Consider the following 22,279-nt stretch of genomic DNA (forward strand, 5'->3'; position numbering starts at 1 on the left):
ATTTAATTTAATTTAATTGGTGGCATGGAAATTAAGTGTGTGAGTTTGTGTTCATGTCAACTGGCTAAAAAGGGGAGGTCCAAATGCAGGGTGGCAGAGGGCTGCAGTCTGGCATGGAGGTCAAGTGTGTGTGTTTGTGTTCATGTCAATTGGCTAAAAGAGGTGCTGTGTGTGTGGGGGGGGGGGGGGGGCAAATTTCAAAATGCAGGGAGGCAATGGAGGGAGTAGATTGGGCTTCCCTTACCATATTGCGAATTGGTGCTTGTTTCAGCATGACTTGTTACTAACTGCAACAGCATTCCTCATTATAAAAACCAAATGGCAAACAAAGATATAGCTTAATTATAAATGGAAAACAAAATGACATTATTGTATACATTACAATTAAGGTTTGGTTAGAAGTGTGACATATATTTAAAACATTTGGGTTGACGTGGATCAACTAAGAGCCAACATTTGTTTTCCATATTGAAAAAAATCTTCATGATGAGGCTCAAGGAAATGCAACACAAACAAAATATTAAAAACATAACCTCCACTAAGGAAGTCATATTTTGGTGGATAAATGTTTCAGATGTTTCATAAAGATGATCATCAACAACGCTCTATCACAATTGACATGAGGAAACCAATATACAAACTCAAACAACTGCATCCTTCTATGGTTGTAGAAATACTATACAGGTCAACCATTGTCACTGCTTGGATCAGGACCAATTAACCCATGTAATGGTTTGGGTGTCCGGGTAGTGTAGTGGTAAATTCCCTGCCTACCAACACGAGGGTCGCAGGTTCGTATCCACGTGTTACCGCCTGCTTGATACATACAGGCATGATTGGCTGTGCCTGAGGGTGGGAAGCCGGATTGGGGGAATGTGTCCTGGTCGCTGCAATAGCGCCTCCTCTGGTCAGTCGGGGTGGAAGGGAACTGGTGGGAATAGCGTGATCCTCTCACATGCTACATCCTACCGGTGAAGCTCCTCCTGTCAGGTGAAAAGTGGCTGGCCATACCTACTGCACGTGTCAGAGGAAGCATGGTGCTAGTCTCGGCTCTCCCCAGATTGACAGAGGGTAGTATAATTGGGGAGAAAATGTGGGGAAATCAGAAAGAAAAAACATGTAATCATTTGACTAAGGCAAGCAAAGGGTTCTCAAAACATTTAATAAGAAAACCCAGATACATAGGCTTTTTGGTTACATAGGCTTTTTGGTTAGGATGCCCAAGGATATATTTGTTTAAGGACCCCCTGATCTGAGATTATGTTAACTATTGGTCCATTTCCCTAAGAGAAGAGATAATGGCAACGTCCGCCTCCCCCCCTCCAAACACCACTTTGAAAACCAAACATAAAAATGTTGAAATTCAATAGAAGAGTTACCACTCCTCAGGGAAGGCAATAGATTGTATAGTTATCTTCCGAACAGGGCAAAATCACTACCCTACAACTATACAATCTACTACCTCACACTGCATGAGCAATTCACGGTTCAAGTAAAACCATTTGACTAAGGCAAGCAAAGGGTTCTCAAAACATTTAATAAGAAAACCCAGATACATAGGCTTTTTGGTTACATAGGCTTTTTGGTTAGGATGCCCAAGGATATATTTGTTTAAGGACCCCCTGATCTGAGATTATGTTAACTAATGGTCCATTTACCCAAAAAAAGAGATAATGGCAACGTCCCCCCCCCCCCCCCCCCTCCAAACTCCACTTGAAAACCAAACATAAAAATGTTGAAATTCAATAGAAGAGTTACCACTCCTCAGGGAAGGCAATAGATTGTATAGTTATCTTCCGAACAGGGCAAAATCACTACCCTACAACTATACAATCTACTACCTCACACTGCATGAGCAATTCACGGTTCAAGTAAAACTATGCATAAATGAACACCAACACATGCGCCATCATGATCCATTAGAGTGGTAGTGTTGGCAAAATGGCCTTCAGAAATGAAGGATGGACTACTCAGACGTGTCTTTGTCACTTTGAGAAAGACAGTAGGTTGAATAGTTATCTCCCAGTGCGGGTGTGACCCTAAAACTATACAACCTACTACCTCATCCCATAGTGCAAACAAAGCCGCTTGCTGCTGGGAAAGACTGGACCTTGGTGATGAAGAATCCTCGAGACCAGAGAAAACCACATGGTGAATCCAGACCTTCTGACACCAGTTGACTGAGATCCCAGACTGCGGAGAGAAATGGATTTGGTTGGTTAGGAGAAGTAGCTCAGTGGTCAGAGGTGCATACCAATGTCAATGAAACGTCCTGGGATTCTAATCCGGCTCGGGAGCTTTGCTGCATTGTCACCTTCCATCTCTCCCAATATTACCTGTCTCCCTCTACTTTATCTAAAGGCAAAAATGGCAACAACAAAAAAAGAAAAAGGAGGAAAAAATGGGGACGCTAAATATGATTCACGATCTGGCTGTAAAGTTTGAAAAGGAGCCAGTAGTGCCTCTTGCCTTGCTCCTTATGTCGCCAGTTCTAAATGAAATAGCACTTTTATTTCCTTAATCAGTGCAGCATGTACTGCTTCTCTTTTTATCTGCATCTGCTGACATCTTAACTCCAAAACCAGCCACATTCTACTCCCGGTTTGACGGTCTTATCAGCTTCAGGATAACGAACCTAGTGGGCGGTAAGGCTGCTCTATTTAATGTTTTCCTTGGTAACTAGATTTCACATCAAAACAATTTATTTTTAAACTACGGTGCCAAATATGGCGCCGAGTGGTTATGGGGAGAGAGGGAAAAAAAGGCATATCAGTGACAGTGTCACTGTGGGCGCTTCTTAATGGTGACTTTGGGGCAGTATTGACTATGAATGGGCCCAAGGGTGGAACTAGGTCACTGGCGGACAACATCTTTACTATTTGCAAACTTGTTTTCCTTGTGTTTAACTTGTATTGATAAATGGTATTACTTGAGTTCCACTACACGTCACTTTACATAATCCGTTATGGTTTAAATCAGTGGTTCTCAACCATGTCCCAGTAAGAGCCATGTGTAGAGGTTTTAGTTCAACCAATGAGGAACGAATCAGTCACCTGGTGATGCATTTGATTGGAATGCAAACCTGCAGATTCTTGGCACTCCATGGCACATATTTGCCCAACCCTGTGGTAACCCTGGTTATTTTGCTGGTGCATTGCCATCTTCGACCAAGCCCCATCCATTATTTCCCAATGGCAACACTTGCAAGTTACACGTTTTGTGATTAGAGTTTGAATTGTCCTCAACTACTAGCCCATTAATGCTGTATGCTGCAAGTATACACATACACACACAATTGTTAACACAAAAAGTACAAGCTCCAAAATGGTGCTATTCCTGAATTGATTATTTCACTATGCCTTTGATCCCAGTAACAATGGACTGGGCTGACTTTGGGCTAAGAAGATCACAGAAAACAGTTCCGTTAGAAAACAGTTTTTTGGTTGATTATGACCATTTTCGGTATTATATTTAGAAATATTACACTTACAAAAACAAAAAACATACAATAAAATAAACATTGACTGTTCTCGCATTACTATCTTCACCAAGCCATACTGGTGGTATGCCTGAAGTGACTAACGTTATCTTGCTAACGTTACATTGACTTCCAGGCAGAGGCACCCGTTACTCCATTTAACGTTAGCGTTACCGTTCGAGGTTAGTTAGCTAACGTATCCAGGTAAAGGAAGCTTAGCTACCCTTCAGATGAGGCATCGGAAGCTATTGTTACCCTACGTTTGTTAACTAGCTCTTTCACGTTCGAGTAGCGTTAACGAGCTAACATGAGATACATTTTTAGCTAACAACTAGCTAGCTAATGCTAGCAACACATTCCGGCGTGGTTGGTTCTCCTGGCAAGCTATGCTAACGTCGGATAAAAGTCCTGTAGCTGGTTCTGATGGTACAGAATAATACCACGTATCATTACGAAGTTATTTTAATAAATACATGCCCAAGCATTAAGATATATTGTTATAATTTTGTTGGCTAATACTATCACCAACCTGTCAGCCATGTCGAAACGCTCCTGTCTCTGTCCTCCACCCTCTGGCAGTGAGTGAGTGCTCTTCTTGTTCTTCTGAAAATTGCAGCAGTTTACATGCAACTAGACACATTACTGCCCTCCACAGGACGGCACAAACTCCATGTGATTGTTGTTTACTTCCTGCAGCAGCTGTTGTGCACTTCTGTCCGCAGATTCACCACAACTCCAAACAATGAAGTGTACGATCTGTGTGAGTTCAAACAATTTGTTATTCATGTTTTTTTGTTAGTTCAATTGTGCAAGCTAAGTTGGCTAGCGCCGTTAGCTTGCTAGCTCGCATTATGGCTGGATGTTTATGACTTTCTGCTAACAAACATGTCTAGAATGTCTAGCTTAGTTGGCTAGCTGGCTAGTCATTAGCCAGAACTGCAACAATGCGTTAGCACGGATTGTTTTCTCATCAACCAGACTGTAGCTTCGGTTTATGCTAGCGAGAATGGTAAACATCACTGTAGTATAGACCAAATCACCGGGATGTTTACATTTACTTCCGGGTACCCCTGGGTCCACACATTATAATGGCGGTGAACGGCACAAACTGACATGTTGAAGACAAAAACAGACAAAGAAGACAAAAATGGTTCGTTCGTGTTGTGTTGTTGTTTAATATCATTCATAACAACACTTTCACTAACGTTAGTGGAGACCAGACTAGCTTATTTACCTGTTGGACCAGACTTGACGCTAAATTAAATTAACGTGGCGTCGGTAGCTCTGTCTGTAACGTTAACGACTCTGCTCTCGCCGAGAAGAGCCTGGTGACGCGAGGTTACGAGTCTGCAAAAAAACAGCGAGTTTGACAGACTAACAAACGTTATTAGCTAGCTAACACTACATAAAACAAACACAGAAGAAAGGCTAGATACGTCGGACAAGCATGTTTACCAACCGTTTAACCATTTAAATTGAAAGTAGTCGGCCGAAAACAACGAGAGGGTTTGACAGCATTTATTTGACAACACGCACATTTAAACCTGCCGCCTTCCCCAAGTGGTACCCGGAAGTAAATTTGTTTACATGGTGACGTCACGGTGATTTGGTCTATATAGTGCCGCGCACTGATATTGTGGACGGGGAAGTTTGATGGTGTGGCACCACCGGATATAGAGAGCGCAGTAGACTGTTGCTGGTTCTGTAATAAACACCGAGCGTAGCTCATTGGAGTTAAAACATAGTCTCGTGCATATTCCTACAAGTCATCGTGTACAGCAGTCAGATTAAACTATAACATGGTGTCAGAAGTCGGTCCGGTTCACCGTTTTGCCGTGTCAGAGGAACGCTGGAGTTGTTAGCGCGAGAGCTAACGACGCTAACAAGCTAACCTAGCTTCTTCACGTCGCAAGGGGACCAGCAGAAGTGGAGACAGCCACCGTCTGGAGATGGAGCAGTTTAGATTGCCATCGCCCCTGCAACTGACAGGCAATTTGGGAGAAAATTGGAGAAGATGGGAACAACGCTTCCAAATCTACATGACTGCGAGCGGTGCGGGTAGCAAGGACGAGAAGATCAAAGTAGCGATCCTGCTGCACGCCCTAGGAGAGGACGCTCTCGAGGTGTATAACACACTCAATACTGTGCATGAATGTGATGGTTGTGATGAGGGCTGTGATTTGGAAGAGACACTAGAAGAAGTACTAGCAGCTTTCAAATCTTACTGCATGCCCAAGAAGAACACAGTGTTTGAAAGACACCAGTTTTGGGCGCACCCCATGTCTGAAATGATCACAATAGAGAAATATGTGACAGAGCTAAAACAGAAGAGCAAAGACTGTGAATTTGGTGCTACTGAAAATGACATGATCAGAGACAAGATTGTGTTTAGCATGATTGACCAGCGTCTGAAAGAGAGACTGCTAAGAGAGCCAAATCTCACACTGGAGAAGGCCATAGACACATGCAGAGCGGCTGAGACCGCCAGAGCACAAATACAAGCAATGGGTGCAGCTACCCATTGGAGAGAGCTGTACATGCAGTATTTAAGAAAAAGACAAAATACAGTCAACAATGGAATAAGGGACAAAAACAGCCGGTCACACACACAGAGAACAGTGGACAAGGAAACACATGCAAGAAATGTGGAAAAACACACCAGCCAAGACAATGTCCAGCGTATGGAGTAACCTGCCACAAATGTGGTAAACAAAACCATTATGCCAAGGTGTGCGGGTCAGGCAAAGCACATCATGGAAAGACGGGACATGAAGTCGGCCCAGAAATCGACACCCTGTTTATAGGTACAGTGAGTATTGATCAGCTAGACCCAGTTGACAAGTCCTGGTACTCTGAGATAAACGTGGACAATATGGCTGTCAAGTTCAAGTTGGATACTGGAGCAGAGGCCAACGTCCTGCCGCTGAGGGTGTTCAAGTCCATGAAGAGGAAGGCCAGACGTGAAAGGAGAGCTCACCTACAGCTGCAGCCCACAAAAACGGTGCTGGTGGCATATGGAGGAACAAGACTGAGTCCAGAAGGGAAACTCACACTCAAGTGCTCCACACCCAAAGCTCAGGCAAGTCTACCATTTTTCATATCAAAGCACTCCACCACGCCCATATTAGGGAGGGAGGCGTGTGAAGATTTACATCTTGTGAGAAGGGTGGACATTAGCACACTAGATGTGAAACATCCGAAAACAAAAGAGGAGCTGATAGCTCAGCATCCTACTGTCTTTGAAGGTCTAGGGGAGTTTTCTGGAGAGTACCACATCCACATAAACCCTGACGTCACACCAGTGATACATGGATGTACCGTAGACGAATACCACTGGCTGTGGTGGACCGGTGGTGCCACACCATCAAACTTCCCCGTCCACCATATCAGTGCGCGGCACTATATACTACAATCACGCTTAAGTGTAAGTCGCTTTGGATAAAAGCGTCTGCCAAATGACGTAATGTAATGTAATGTAATCACAACACGGGGATATATGGGGCAGCGTAAGGGACAAATTTAAGACTACTGAGAAGCCGTCAGAGGCCATATCTTTGCCCAAGCCAGCTATGGATCTATGGACTTGCTGATCCATGAGTCCCGTAGCTTCATATGAATGGAGAAAAACAAGTCCCGACGGACACTCTAGGGTCACGGAGTTATCAAGTTTTACTCCTAAACAAAGCATGCATGTGTTATGACATCTCATTTCAACAATAAAACCGCAGTCTTGCTGTTGATCAGACCGTGCTGTTTATTGGCACTACTTTCTGGTGCGCACTGCATCCGCGGCGGTCACTAACACTGTGTACAGGTGTTTCAGACACCGCGGGCTCTGTAAACAGGCTACTAAAACATACTAATACTAAAACACTAATACTAAAACATACTAATGGCTCAGCAAGTCAGCTCCCCATACACGCTACAACTGGTATGGAGTTCATACAACTTTATGTCCAATAATCCAAACTATCCATTTAAGAGAAAACACAAAGAAGTACATAAAAACAAGATAAACACACACGCTCTACGTGCACTGCAATAAACTCACACAGTGAAACTGTCAAACTTTCGCAGATGCAACTCATTTCACTGCACGGCCTCGCCCGCTCAAATGCAGTTGGGCAAATGTGCACCGCGCGGAGCTGCTGGCCACCTGATTATAGTAGGGAGATGTGAATTTTGGCTGCAGGTCGGTGCTATTGTGCTATATGACTGCTAGGGGTCGCTGTAGCTCACCCTCCCATATATTCACTGCCATTAGTAAGGAGGTACAAGTTAATTGTTTTAAATAATTTTATAAATGTGTAATACAGAAGCAAAAACGACATATTACTTGTAAGTGTAAATGTCCTTGTTCTGTTTGTCTATGAAACTTCTAATAGTTTGATACATGTTTCACTTTTGATTATTTATACTCGCTGTGCATTATTTTTAGGTTGTTTGTTTTTGATGCTGCTTTCTTTCTCAGCCAGGTCTCTCTTGGATACAAGATTCATCATCTCAGTGACTTTGAACTGGTGAAATCAATCTAAGAGAGACTGAGTTGACACTGCAACCACTAAAACACTGTTAGCCATTCTTTATGGGATGAATCTGTCTTTGACCAATCAATCAAATTGTCAAACTGTTTTAGTACAGACAATGTAGACATATGTGCCTATGGGCTTTTCCATTTAATATGAGGCCCAGTAAGACTGACATATTATATATAGACTAGTAAGACTTATGACAAGTGTTGGTTTATTTCTTGCCTGCTAAGCCGTATGATAGAATAAATGAAAAGATTCATCAGAGCCAAAATGGGGAAATGAAATGTGGACTTTGCGTAGTCTGTGTCTGTTCAACAACAGCTTTTAACGCCCATATTCTGCCCTTTGCTTTAAATCCCCAGTTCCTGGACCACCTACTGACTGGAATTGAGGACATTTGTGGACACTACGGACATCACCACTGGAAGGACAAGTATGGATTTTAAACAGTGATCCCTCTTCACAATGTTCAACTTGCTGTACATTTAAGGATTTGCAGCGATGCATTTCCTCACCCGCCCACCCCCTCTCTCTCCCCCTTTTAATTTTCTCCCTCTGTCCAACCTCTCTCGCCCATCTCTCCCTCTCCTCCTGTTGCACCCTCTGTCTCTCCCTCCCTCCCTCTCTCCCTCCTCCCAGGCTGAACCGCTTCAACAAGAAGTATGTGAAGAAGTGCCTGATTGCGGGCGAGCGCTCCAAGGAGCCCCAGCTCATCGCCTTCTACCACAAGATGGAGATGAAGCAGGCCATCGAGCTGGTGGAGAGCGGAGGAGGGGTCAAGCTGCCGGCCGCCATGCCATCCACCGTCTCCATGCAGTGAGTAGCCATGCTGTCTGTCCAGGGTATCTGCAGGGCCTTCAAACCATGCTCTCTGTCCAGGGTATCTGCAGGGCCTTCAAACCATGCTCTCTGTCCAGGGTATCTGCAGGGCCTTCAAACCATGCTCTCTGTCCAGGGTATCTGCAGGGCCTTCAAACCATGCTCTCTGTCCAGGGTATCTGCAGGGCCTTCAAACCATGCTCTCTGTCCAGGGTATCTGCAGGGCCTTCAAACATCTCTGTCCAGGGTATCGGCAGGGCCTTCAAACCATGCTCTCTGTCCAGGGTATCTCCAGGGCCTTCAAACCATGCTCTCTGTCCAGGGTATCTGCAGGGCCTTCAAACCATGCTCTCGGTCCAGGGTATCTGCAGGGCCTTCAAACCATGCTCTCTGTCCAGGGTATCTGCAGGGCCTTCAAACCATGCTCTCTGTCCAAGGTATCTGCAGGGCCTTCAAACCATGCTCTCTGTCCAGGGTATCTGCAGGGCCTTCAAACCATGCTCTCTGTCCAGGGTATCTGCAGGGCCTTCAAACCATGCTCTCTGTCTAGGGTATCTGCAGGGCCTTCAAACCATGCTCTCTGTCCAGGGTATCTGCAGGGCCTTCAAACCATGCTCTCTGTCCAGGGTATCTGCAGGGCCTTCAAACCATGCTCTCTGTCCAGGGTATCTGCAGGGCCTTCAAACCATGCTCTCTGTCCAGGATATCTGCAGGGCCTTCAAACCATGCTCTCTGTCCAGGGTATCTGCAGGGCCTTCAAACCATGCTCTCTGTCCAGGGTATCTGCAGGGCCTTCAAACAGTAGTTCAGACCAAGGACCCTCCCATTTGATAAGACTTTGTCCCAGGGTCCCCCATCTGATAAGATCTTTCCTTTTAGATGTTTTATTCACAAAACCCATGACTAAAATAGTCATATATTCTGCAATTGTATTATTTATGGATGGAATTCTAGTGAAAATAAATTCTTCCCCTTTTTACTGGGGACCCCCTCAAGGACCCCCACACAACATCTAAAAGTGTCTAAAGTTAGATTTCTTAAAGACAGTAATTAGAGGTCTTCATTTGGAACCATGTTATGCAGGTTTATTTTCTGCTTCTGTTCCATTATCATGCAGCTCTAAAATGACAAAGATAAAAGACATTATTACATTGACATTATTATTTGGTGACATTTCGTCCAAGCAGAGTTGGAAAGTAAAGCAAGTTCCATGAATTGTGCCGTCTCCTCAAAATATATAAATGACAAAACGTAGAAGCTACAGACGACCTGTTGTCAGCAACGTTGTAACCATCACTTAAGCCGTTTTCCCACATGCGTACCGGAAAATTACCTGTAAGTCAATATCGGACATTTCCCTTCACACTTCGGCTCGCGCATGTGGGAATCTATCAGCGAATTTGCCAGTATGTTGGGGGGGGGGGGAGGGGGGAGCTTATTTGGGGGGTCGGCAAAACTCGAAATAACTTCGCTTGTCAGTTGTCACACAATAAATCACACTCGTTTGACTTAAGAGCAGCGTCAAGCCGCCAGCGTAATAAACACAGCCGATTTACCCCTCCCCTCTCTGCTCGAGAGCAGCAGCCACGGACAGACACAGTGAGAAAGGCTTGCAAGCTGCTCAACGCTTGTATGTATGTAGAGAAAGCAAATGCACAAGCGAAATCTGGAAGTAGTTTGCTTTGATGTGCGCGAATGATTAGATGATGCACTTTGAAGAAGTTGGGATCCGTGTCTGAGAGAAATAGTTGCTGGTTCGATGTTTATCCGTTCACCTGCGTCGCGTTGAAGCACTTTTTACAGACTGGCTTCGTTTGATGTGTCCGGGGTTGCCTTCGGAAATCAGCAAGCTGACATACTGCTCTTATTAGGCTATCACAAGATCATTTCGCCAGTTTGCTTTAATGTGCGCGAATGATTAGATTATGCCCGCTGGAACATTAAGCAACGTGTGTAGGCTACTCCTCGCCCATGATTGAAGGACCGCTGTCGCAGAAAATGACTGGACCCGTTTCCACTTGCGTCCCCTTAAAGGACGGCTTTACCGTAGGGAATATGAATATATATTAAATCTCACGCCCCTAAGGTTTTCGAATCCGTTGAAATTTTTGAAATTGGTTGTTTACTCCCAGAGATATCAACCATCTCTCACATATTTTTCGGGCCAGCCGACGCGTTACGCGTCATCTGGCCTGAGTCCGCCTTGCGGAAGTCGAGCGCCTATGAACTACAAGTGTTGTGAGCCATGGTCCCGCCTCTAGAGGTCCTCCACGCCCCTTCAGAGGTCTCGAAGAAAAGCAAAAGGCAGCCATCTTGTTCAACCGCCTAGCCTATGGTAGCTAATATTAGCTTCCCATAGCTCCTTGCCAAGAGACCATATTTCGGGAACGGAAGCACTTACAGACACGGGACTGGCGGCATTGGAAAGCTCGTCAAATTTTACATCTAGTAGTAGGTGGGTTGAAGTAACGAAATCAACGCTGAGCAATGTACCCGATTTTACACATTTTTACATGAAATAGTTACATCAAACTCCTACGAAAATGCCTTAAAATGCATGAAATTTTTTTTATGAAGACATCTCCCAACATATATACTACCGTTTAAATTTGGTGCAATTTGGAGGGAATTTTATTTTCGATTTTTTTTCTTCTTCTCAATATGTTTTATTGTCGAAGCCTTCTTCTTCTTCTTCTTTGAGTTTTATGGCGGTTGGCAAACATATATGTGCATTACCGCCACCTACTGGAGTTTGATATCAGCCAAATGCCTGAGGGGTGGGCATGGAAACGAAGGCCACGCGAGTCCAGTGCATTGTGGGAAATGTAGTATTTTGGGTCCCCGCACCCGCTCCTCCCCTCCACCCCCCCCCCCCCCCCCCCCCCCCACACACACACACACAGAGTGGATTTCTGGTGATATCTCTGGCGGGAAACAACCAATTTCAAAAATTTAAACGGATTCGAAAACCTTAGGGGCGTGAGATTTAATATATATTCATATTCCCCACAGTAAAGCCGGCCTTTAAGAGCATACCGCTCTTCTGACTGGCTAGAAACTGGTGAAATGTCGGGGACGACGGGGTCGCTCTTATACCGGCACGGCGCCTTTCTCACATGCAGGCATTAGACCACGTTCCGGTCATTTTGCGGTACAAAGCGCATGTGGGAAAAGGGCTTTAGTTAACCCATTGATACCTGATGCAGCATGTGTGTGTATATCCCTCATTTGTGCTGCATCAGGTATCAATGGGTTAAAACAAAAAAGCAGTCGGCACCACCAGCTCCACAGAGACTAAAGTTGTGCTTTCTGTTTTCCCTCTGCCTTTCACAATACAAAACATGGGAAATGAGATTTGAATATTTTAACACATCATAAAATGTTTTGGAGACAACAGGCCATCTCCCCTAAATGCATTGAGAAACGTGGGTGATAGATTGACTTTCATGTCTTCATTTCGTCTTCAAACACAAATCTTAATACCGTAGTAAGTTTTTCTGCATCTCTCCCAGGAACATCCAGCCCAAGAAGCCCCCGCCTGCAGAGAGGGGGCTGCCCCAGCTGCCCAAAGGCCGAGAGGAGGAGATCAGGAAGATCCTCAGGAGTAACCTTCAGAGAACACGGCAGAGGGTAACGCCGCTCATACTCTATTTGATTTGATTCAGAGTCACTATTCTCATAAGACCCCACTGACTACGTTTACATGCACACAATATTCCACTATTATTCAGAAAATTACAATATTCTGAATTTGTTAAGGGTCATGTAAACAGCATATTCCTGTTGCATTTTCCGAATTTGCCCTTTTTCCGAATTTAGCATTTTCCGATTAAGACATCTGGGTTATTCCAGTATTATTCAGGTTTTCGGAGGATTCTTTGATCATGTATACAGCGCATTCGGAATATGCGTCTCAATCAGGGTTTTTACCGCAGTTTGCGATGCATGTTGCCTGTTTGTGGTCAACTGATGTGTTGAAAGAAAGCTAGAAAGCTCTAGAACAGGCGATATAATCATAATAATCCATCATCTCTGACCGACATTTCTGATCGGGAGGAGATGAGAAACATCGATTTAAAACTGCAGTCAAGCCAGCCCACACCTCGGAAAGCTCAGTCATTCTAGCCCACACTCTAGCCCACACTTGTTTTGTGGTGCGTGTATATACTAGGCATTACGGTAAAAGCATGCGCGAACTGATTTCAAAATAAAAGCGCACTCCCAGAACAAATCTATACTAATTAAATGTTCTAATTTTTACATATTATAATTACAATTGCACGCTATGAGAGTTGATGTACAATTTCAAAGTAAAAGCCTACTTTATTTTTCTTTTCACTGTTTTCTGAACATTCAAATGGATAGTTCAAGGAAACTGCCTGTTATTAAAAAATAATTATACTTCAGACTGATAGTACTCAACCCCAGGGTGTCATCCAGACAATTTCATAACAATCTGATGTAAAATTTCACAATAAAAGCCTTCTAAATATTGATTTTTCACTGCATTACATGTACATTTGGAGGAATATTGATAGAAAACTACCTGTTATTATTGAACAATTCCACTTCACACTCATAGTACTCCACCCCGGGGGGTCACCCAGAAAATTTCATAACAATCTGATGTAGCATTTCAGAATGAAAGCCTTCTAACTATTCATATTTCACTGCATCACATGTACATTTGGAGGAAAATTGATAGAAAACTACCTGTTATTATTGAACCATTCAATAATGGTTGAATAATAACATTTCAACCAATAATAACAGGTAGTTTTCTATCAATATTCCTCCAAATGTACATCTGCAGGGCCTTCAAACCATGCTCTCTGTCCAGGGTATCTGCAGGGCCTTCAAACCATGCTCTCTGTCCAGGGTATCTGCAGGGCCTTCAAACCATGCTCTCTGTCCAGGGTATCTGCAGGGCCTTCAAACCATGCTCTCTGTCCAGGGTATCTGCAGGGCCTTCAAACCATGCTCTCTGTCCAGGGTATCTGCAGGGCCTTCAAACAGTAGTTCAGACCAAGGACAGGTAGTTTTCTATCAATATTCCTATCAATATTCCTCCAAATGTACATGTGATGCAGTGAAATATGAATAGTTAGAAGGCTTTTATTCTGAAATGCTACATCAGATTGTTATGACATTTTCTGGGTGACGCCCCGGGGTGGAGTACTATGAGTGTGAAGTGGAATGGTTCAATAATAACAGGTAGTTTTCTATCAATATTCCTCCAAATGTACATGTGATGCAGTCAAATATGAATAGTTAGAAGGCTTTTATTCTGAAATGCTACATCAGTTTGCTCTGAAATTTTCTGGGTGACGCCCCGGGGTGGAGTACTATGAGTGTGAAGTGGCCTGTGATTTCTGCAGCGGGACCAGACGCAGCAAAGCCACCATGTCTTGCTTGATGTGCATGGCCTCTTTCTGTGCAGCTCACCTGCAGCCTCACTACAGCGTTCCTGTGTTGCAGAAGCACAAGCTGGTCTCAGCCACGGCCCCGCTGCAGGAGAAGATGTGCTCCAAGCATGACAAGCTGATGGAGCTCTACTGTCGCAAAGACCAGCAGTGTGTCTGCTTTCTGTGTGCCATCGAGGAGCATCAGGGACACAATACAGTGTCCGTTGCTGCAGAGAGAGTTGAGAAACAGGTAGGACCAAAATGAGTTGTTGACAACATCTGTGACCATTAAACAATATTGTAGCGAATCAGTGTTACACATACAGTGGTGAGCAATGGTAGTGTCTCGACTACAGATAGGAACTGATGTGTGGGAGTGTTATTGGGGAACACTATGATGTTGGGGATACTTCCGGGGGGAGACTGAGCATGCGCGGTCAGTCTCCAGATACTGCCTAGAGGAAATGCTGCTAGCTATGAGCGTGACAACCGCTGAGAGTTGTAATATGACTAACTGAGAATAAAGAACCCTGTACCAGCAAGAAGCCTCTGCCTCATGAGTTACCAGGAACGTTACAATATTAATTGAAAAATAAATATTTTCATGTTTTCCTCTTTTGAACTATGATTCATTATCCAGTGTAACATTCATGGTGTTAGAATTAGAAATGCAAGTGAGAAACCACTTCCTGATATTCCAGAAACAGCTGATGGTGAGTCAGCAGAAAGTCCAGGAGAGAGTCCAGGAGAGAGAGAGGGAGCTGAAGGAGCTGAGCCAGGCTGTGGAGCGTCTCAAGGTGTGGAAATAGGAGCACAGCATAATGATCTCTGCTAAAGCATCAAACCCCCAAACTGACACAAATTAGACTGTCTCCATGGTCCCCCATTTGATGCAACACAATAGACCCTTTTCACGGGAGCCATTTCGTGTCGAAAAGGCAGAATAAACACAGGTGCAAGCAACACACTAATGAGGGTTTCCAAATTCCAATCATGGAAGTTGGAAACCCTCATTAGTGTTTTGCTTGCACCCTTGTTTACCCTGCCGTTTTGACACAAAGTGCCCCCCGTGAAAAGGGTCTATCCTCAGTGTTCAGCTCTCAGTACTTTTGTAGCTTCAAACTGAATCTCTGTGGTTTGAAGTGTAGTTTCTCTCCTGTGTTTCAGTTTGTACTTAAGATATCTGCTTCATTTGATCGTTTGCCCATCGCTTTCAGCCATACAGTATCAGAGCCCTGTTATGTCACTTCTGAGCTGATGAAAACATTTCCTGCTGCTGCTGCTTAATAATAAAATAGATCCACTGACAAACGAGTGGGAGGCCTTTTATTGTGACAAACTTAAAGGTAATCCACCATTTTAACCCTGGCTTCTTTTGACAATTGCATCATATAAGACATGCATTAAATCTGGTAGCCCTGATGTATGGATATGCAAATCTCCACCCGCGCTGGGCCTGATGCCTGATGATGGTGCTGCATCGCGCGAGGCCGGGCCATGTACCGAGAAAGGACATTTTGGTGTAGGATGTAATGTGGAGCTTCACTGATCCCCATAGGGAAGGGGTGTTTCTGTCTCCTCCTCCACAGGGAGGTCAGAGGTCAAGCTCAGCTACAGAACAGTGCTACTAAAGCTGGTGGGGTTTCAGTGTCTTGTTCAGTACCATGTTAGGAGGTTGTTTGCTTGCTGGCATTACTGTCTCTAACCGGTGGGCCGCCATGTTGTTTGTACTTGCAGAGCTCTGGCCAGACTGCAGTGGAGGCCTGTGAGCGGATCTTCACTGAGCTGATCTGCTTCATCCAGAGGAGACGCAGGGAGGTGGAGCAGCTGATCAGAGCCCAGGAGAAGACTGCAGTCGCTCAGGCTGAAGAACTGCTGCTGCAGCTGGAGGAGGAGATCGCCAGGCTGAGGAGGAGAGACACTGAACTGGAACAGCTGTCGCATGCTGACGACCACATCCACTTCATTCAGGTAACACACACTTTTCACTCTGAGTGCACTTCAACTCTTTACAATGAATGTATTTGATGACATCTCCACATGGGGTTTCCTGCAGTGCTAAATCAGCTGCTCCTCATATCATGTTGATGTTAGATTGTAGGGCTGGGACGGATCAGAAAACCCACGGATCGGATCGCGTGACGGATTTTGAGCCACGGATCACAGATTTTTCGGATCAGCCAAAAAAAAAATATAGGCTATATCAGATTTTTTCTCTCAAAATTAGATTTTCGATTTGAATTTTTAATACTATTATACTTCTCTAACCATTTGTTGCCCTGCACAGCTCAAAAAATTTTTTTTTCTCATGACACAATTTATGCTTTTACTCTGAAGGCAAAACAACCCAACTTCCTGTTTTAGGTGACACTGCGCCTAACTTCCTGGCTGTTGCTTGCTAACGTAGTCACTTGACACGGGTAGGCTACAGACCAGACCGGGTGAGTCTGGAAACATAACGTTGATGCTACGTTATGCTACTCGGTGGCCCCACGTGTTGTTTTGTTGTTATGTGTCCAAGGCAACATTTCACCGTCCGGTGATATGTGTTCGTGAAACGTGTGCGCGTGTTGTGGCTCTCGCCATCTTGTGCAGCACGCAACATGCTGCTCGCATTCCTGTGCTTTTTCAGAGGTGTTGAAATAAGTTTGCTGTCTTTAGTAGCCACTAGCCACAGCCTTCAGAGAGACTTTACAGCGAAGGGATGAGGAAGCTCACTTGTGCTTGCCATGATGATGCCTGTCTGTGTCTGGCTGCGCTGCAGGCGTTCTCATACACTAACGTTAAACGTTAAATGAAACGAAGGGGGGGGGTCGGGTCTGCGGACCACGACGTTCCGAACCGTGTGCCGAACCGTGGGGGCTGATCCGTACGGGTCACGGATTATCCGTGATCCGTCCCAGCCCTATTAGATTGGGACCTTGTACCATACCTAACCACCACCATAAACATCCAGCTCACTCCACATACATGGAATGATCAACACATCCTACAACTGAATACTCTGGTGAACTTTGGTCATTTCAGAAACATAATCACAAATGCTCCCCAATCTGTGTAACCAACACCGCCCCCATCTGGCAGCGTCAGGTTACAATCTGTGTACACTTGGTTTTAACTGTTTATTCATCCTGGCTTATTCTTTAGTCTGGCCCTTTTTGTCATTTTGTCTGGCTTCATGTTTTATCCTGACATTGTCAATGATTTACCTAATTTATTCAAAACGCAGAGCTGGATTCAGCTGATATAGAGTAAAATATAAACAGCAATATTCAAGAAAGAAACTATTTTCATTCCAAGGAGAATTATACCTCAACTACCGGTACATAAAAAATACTGATATCATGGTTCATGCCACACACATCATCGTTATCAGTATGTTGCTGCCTGTTCTCCTTTCCTCTAAATGTTTCTCTGTCTGTCTTCCTGGACTCTCCAGAGTTTCCAGTCTCTCTCCAGTCCCAGTGAGTCTGCAGACTTGCCTAGTGTTGTTGTTCGTCCTCTGCGTTACTTCAGAGATGTGAGTGACTGTGTGTCTGACCTGAGAGACAAACTAGAGGACATCCTGAAGGACACATGGTCCAGGATCTCTGCCACAGGTAGCTGACAGGAAGACAACACATCCATTCAGAGCAATGTAGTGGATTTACACATGTCACTATTTACAAAGTGCTGATTCTGTTTTCTGTCTTTATTCTAGTGTCTTTGGTAGATGTTTTACAGCCACCAGAGCCACCAACCAGAGAAAACTTTTTACGCTGTAAGCCAATTATATTTCACTCTGTACAACATATTAATAAGGGGAGGGGCTCATAGCCAGGTCAATAGAGAGGTCCAGTAACGAGTCCGGAAATCATCGATGCTAACAGCCCTGGTTCTTCACAGTTTTCGCCTATGGGAGTTTTGAATGGGTTTTTGGCGCGATGCTTCTAATAAGCTCTCTGGGCAACGCTGGCTTAATCAAACGCGAACCAGATGGTAGTAACATCATCTTCACACATGAAGACCACTTTTATGAGTTTTGAAGCTTTTATGTGCCGTTAAAAGGGTGGCTAGCTAGCAAACGGCTAAATGGGACTACACTGTTGAGTCGATGGGGATATATACGTCAATAACGTCATCACTCAAAGGACGAACACGGAAATTCTCTTTCCCTCACCTGGTTCAGCCCCGTTCAGCCCGGGGTAATCAGTGCACACATCAACAAAAGTCCAGGTTGAGTGCTGACGTGACGTGGAAGCCTATGCGACAGTGTGTAGTTCTGGATTAGCTTAGCACGAGCTTTTTACTTCTAGGGCTCGCATTTACGCTTCAAAACTCATGAAAGTGGTCCTCATGTGTGAAGATTATCCCACTGAACCTTGGTTCGCGTTTGATTAAACTTGCGTTGCCCACAGACCTTATTTGAATCATCGCGCCAAAAACCCATTCAAAAATCCCATAGACAGAAACAGTGAAGAACCAGGAAGTTCGGGACTTCCGCATTCAGCCTACAAAAATACGTCATCCCTGGACCTCTCTATAGGGAGAGTATTTTGCATTCAGGTGCACTGTATTATTATTATTATTTTTTTTAATTGCAATTCCAGCACGGGCCTCACGGGGCGCTCGCGGGCCGCTATTTGGGAAACCCTGCTGTACAAAATATGAATGCATTAATAACATGTGTTCCATTAATAGTGTTACCGTCGTTAACACATAACATTGACAATGTTAACACGTCAATCTACGTTAACATGAATTGAAACTCACTCGCATCTAATTCTTTGTAACGTTTACAACGGTGTTCTGCTTTCGGCGGCCCTTTTATTGACAATTCCTCCACATCACATCTTCTCCCACTCATCTCCTCCTTCTGATGTTCTGTTTCACCATGGTGGTGTGGTGCCGGGTGAAACCAAACTTGCTGTTCGTGTCACTAGCACTGCCCATGTCAAGGGATATGATATGGCTGTATTATGCCATTTACCATTATTAGCATTTACACACCCGGAACCCCACTGCAACATGGGATATGCAGTCTTTATCTCTCACAGTGGAACCCCAGTGCAACATGGGATATGTAGTCTTTATCTCTCACAGTGGAACCCCAGTGCAACATGGGATATGTAGTCTTTATCTCTCACAGTGGAACCCCAGTGCAACATTGGATATGTAGTCTTTATCTCTCACAGTGGAACCCCACTGCAACATGGGATATGTAGTCTTTATCTCTCACAGTGGAACCCCAGTGCAACATGGGATATGTAGTCCTTATCTCTCACAGTGGAACCCCAGTGCAACATGGGATATGTAGTCCTTATCTCTCACAGTGGAACCCCACTGCAACATGGGATATGTAGTCTTTATCTCTCACAGTGGAACCCCACTGCAACATGGGATATGTAGTATTTATCTCTCACAGTGGAACCCCACTGCAACATGGGATATGTAGTCTTTATCTCTCACAGTGCAACATGGGATATGCAGTCTTTATCTCTCACAGTGGAACCCCACTGCAACATGGGATATGTAGTCTTTATCTCTCACAGTGGAACCCCACTGCAACATGGGATATGTAGTCCTTATCTCTCACAGTGGAACCCCACTGCAACATGGGATATGTAGTCCTTATCTCTCACAGTGGAACCCCAGTGCAACATGGGATATGTAGTCTTTATCTCTCACAGTGGAACCCCACTGCAACATGGGATATGTAGTATTTATCTCTCACAGTGGAACCCCACTGCAACATGGGATATGTAGTATTTATCTCTCACAGTGGTACCCCTAGTGCAACATGGGATATGTAGTCTTTATCTCTCACAGTGGTACCCCTAGTGCAACATGGGATATGTAGTCTTTATCTCTCACAGTGGAACCCCAGTGCAACATGGGATATGTAGTCTTTAGCGCTCACAGTGGAACCCCACTGCAACATGGGATATGTAGTCTTTATCTCTCACAGTGGAACCCCACTGCAACATGGGATATGTAGTCTTTATCTCTCACAGTGGAACCCGACTGCAACATGGGATATGTAGTCCTTATCTCTCACAGTGGAACCCCACTGCAACATGGGATATGTAGTCTTTATCTCTCACAGTGGAACCCCACTGCAACATGGGATATGCAGTCTTTATCTCTCACAGTGGAACATGGGATATGTAGTCTTTATCGCTCACAGTGGAACCCCAGTGCAACATGGGATATGTAGTCTTTATCTCTCAGTGGAACCCCACTGCAACATGGGATATGTAGTCTTTATCTCTCACAGTGGAACCCCAGTGCAACATGGGATATGCAGTCTTTATCTCTCACAGTGGAACCCCAGTGCAACATGGGATATGTAGTCTTTATCGCTCACAGTGGAACCCCAGTGCAACATGGGATATGCAGTCTTTATCTCTCACAGTGGAACCCCACTGCAACATGGGATATGTAGTCTTTATCTCTCACAGTGGAACCCCAGTGCAACATGGGATATGTAGTCTTTATCTCTCACAGTGGAACCCCACTGCAACATGGGATATGTAGTCTTTATCTCTCACAGTGGAACCCCACTGCAACATGGGATATGTAGTCCTTATCTCTCACAGTGGAACCCCACTGCAACATGGGATATGTAGTCTTTATCTCTCACAGTGGAACCCCAGTGCAACATGGGATATGTAGTCTTTATCTCTCACAGTGGAACCCCAGTGCAACATGGGATATGTAGTCTTTATCTCTCAGTGGAACCCCACTGCAACATGGGATATGTAGTCTTTATCTCTCACAGTGGAACCCCACTGCAACATGGGATATGTAGTCTTTATCTCTCACAGTGGCATAACCCAATAAATATGAGCACCATGAGCATAGCTGCCATCATCTCATATTCAGAAAGCAGCTCCATGAAGAAGAATAGAAAGGGGGGGAAATAAGATCAAAATGGATGTTAACTGGTGTCATAACAATACTCATTAGTCACATTGTTTTCTGCTTTTGCTCTTCTGACAGATTGCCGTCCTCTCACACTGGATCCCAACTCAGTCTGCAACAATCTCTTCCTGTCAGGAGACAACCGGGGAGTGACGGCGAGATCTTGCACCCAAGGTCACCCTGCTCACTCAGACAGGTTTACTAACGGTCAAATGCTGTGCAGAGAGGGTTTGTCCGGGCGATGTTATTGGGAGGTGGAGTGGAGCGACGGTGACACTCTGTATGCAGCAGTTTCATACAAAGACATCAGCAGAACGTCCGGTGATTCAGTTTTTGGATGTAATGACAAGTCCTGGAGTTTAGTTTGTTCTAAAGGTGGTGGCTACACTTTCCAACACAATAATGTAAAAACAAAAGTGTCAGGCGGTCATTCCTCCAGAGTGGGAGTGTACCTGGATTCTGAGGCAGGTACTCTGTCCTTTTTATAGCGTCACCAACAACACCATGACCCTGCTCCACAAAGCCTACACCACGTTCACTCAGCCACTCCATGCTGGGATTGGGCTGATCGGGCGATATGTCTGGAATCCAGGTAAATATGTAGGATCTGCAGAGGTAATAAAGTTATGGGAGTGAAGGAGCTGAATATCCAATATGATTTTTGTACTGCAGATCTGCAGACTGGTAGCCTATATTGGTTTGATGATATTTGAACTAACATTGGCCTTTAAATCAAAATAGAATATAAGCGTATCAGTATTGTTCACTGCTGCCGATATGATGGAGGAGAAGATGTGAAGCAGACTGTAAAACCTGTGATGAAACCTATCTCACTTTGAAATAAGGAGCTGCTAATCAACATAAAATAATTCAATTTATATGACTTTCAAATGAGAGTTTTTAAGATTATGCTCTAAAAGCTCTTTGAGAGGCTTTTCAACAATATTAGGAGAAAACATCTACAGAAAATGTTGAATTATTGTTTTTTTTTCATGCACATGGTGAATCTGAAGTACAGAATATGTTCATATCAACAAATGATTAAAGATTGTTTATGCTGTAAATTGAAAGGTCAGAAATGCCTTCAGAGACAAAGACTTGTTTGGTGATTTCTTTCTCTCTTGTTCCATTTGACTTTCCCA

General features: G+C 44.4%; 1 protein-coding gene across 1 annotated transcript; it reads left to right on the top strand.

Annotated features, from left to right (window-relative positions):
• Window positions 1-5,517: 5,517 nt before the first annotated feature.
• On the top strand, window positions 5,518-22,226 carry LOC310798430 (tripartite motif-containing protein 16-like; the record flags this gene model as incomplete). The annotated part of the gene is made up of 11 exons (XM_083660979.1): window positions 5,518-5,986; window positions 6,220-6,557; window positions 8,373-8,443; window positions 8,650-8,826; window positions 12,342-12,459; window positions 14,308-14,484; window positions 14,936-15,031; window positions 15,972-16,205; window positions 17,674-17,833; window positions 17,935-17,994; window positions 21,216-22,226. The coding sequence occupies 11 exons, from the start codon at window positions 5,518-5,520 to the stop codon at window positions 21,623-21,625; spliced, it is 2,310 nt and encodes a 769-aa protein (XP_083517105.1). The 3' UTR covers window positions 21,626-22,226.
• Window positions 22,227-22,279: the final 53 nt, after the last annotated feature.

The sequence above is a fragment of the Poromitra crassiceps genome (assembly GCF_964638095.1).
Source record: "Poromitra crassiceps genome assembly, chromosome: 25".
In the NCBI taxonomy this organism is placed as follows: domain Eukaryota; kingdom Metazoa; phylum Chordata; class Actinopteri; order Beryciformes; family Melamphaidae; genus Poromitra; species Poromitra crassiceps.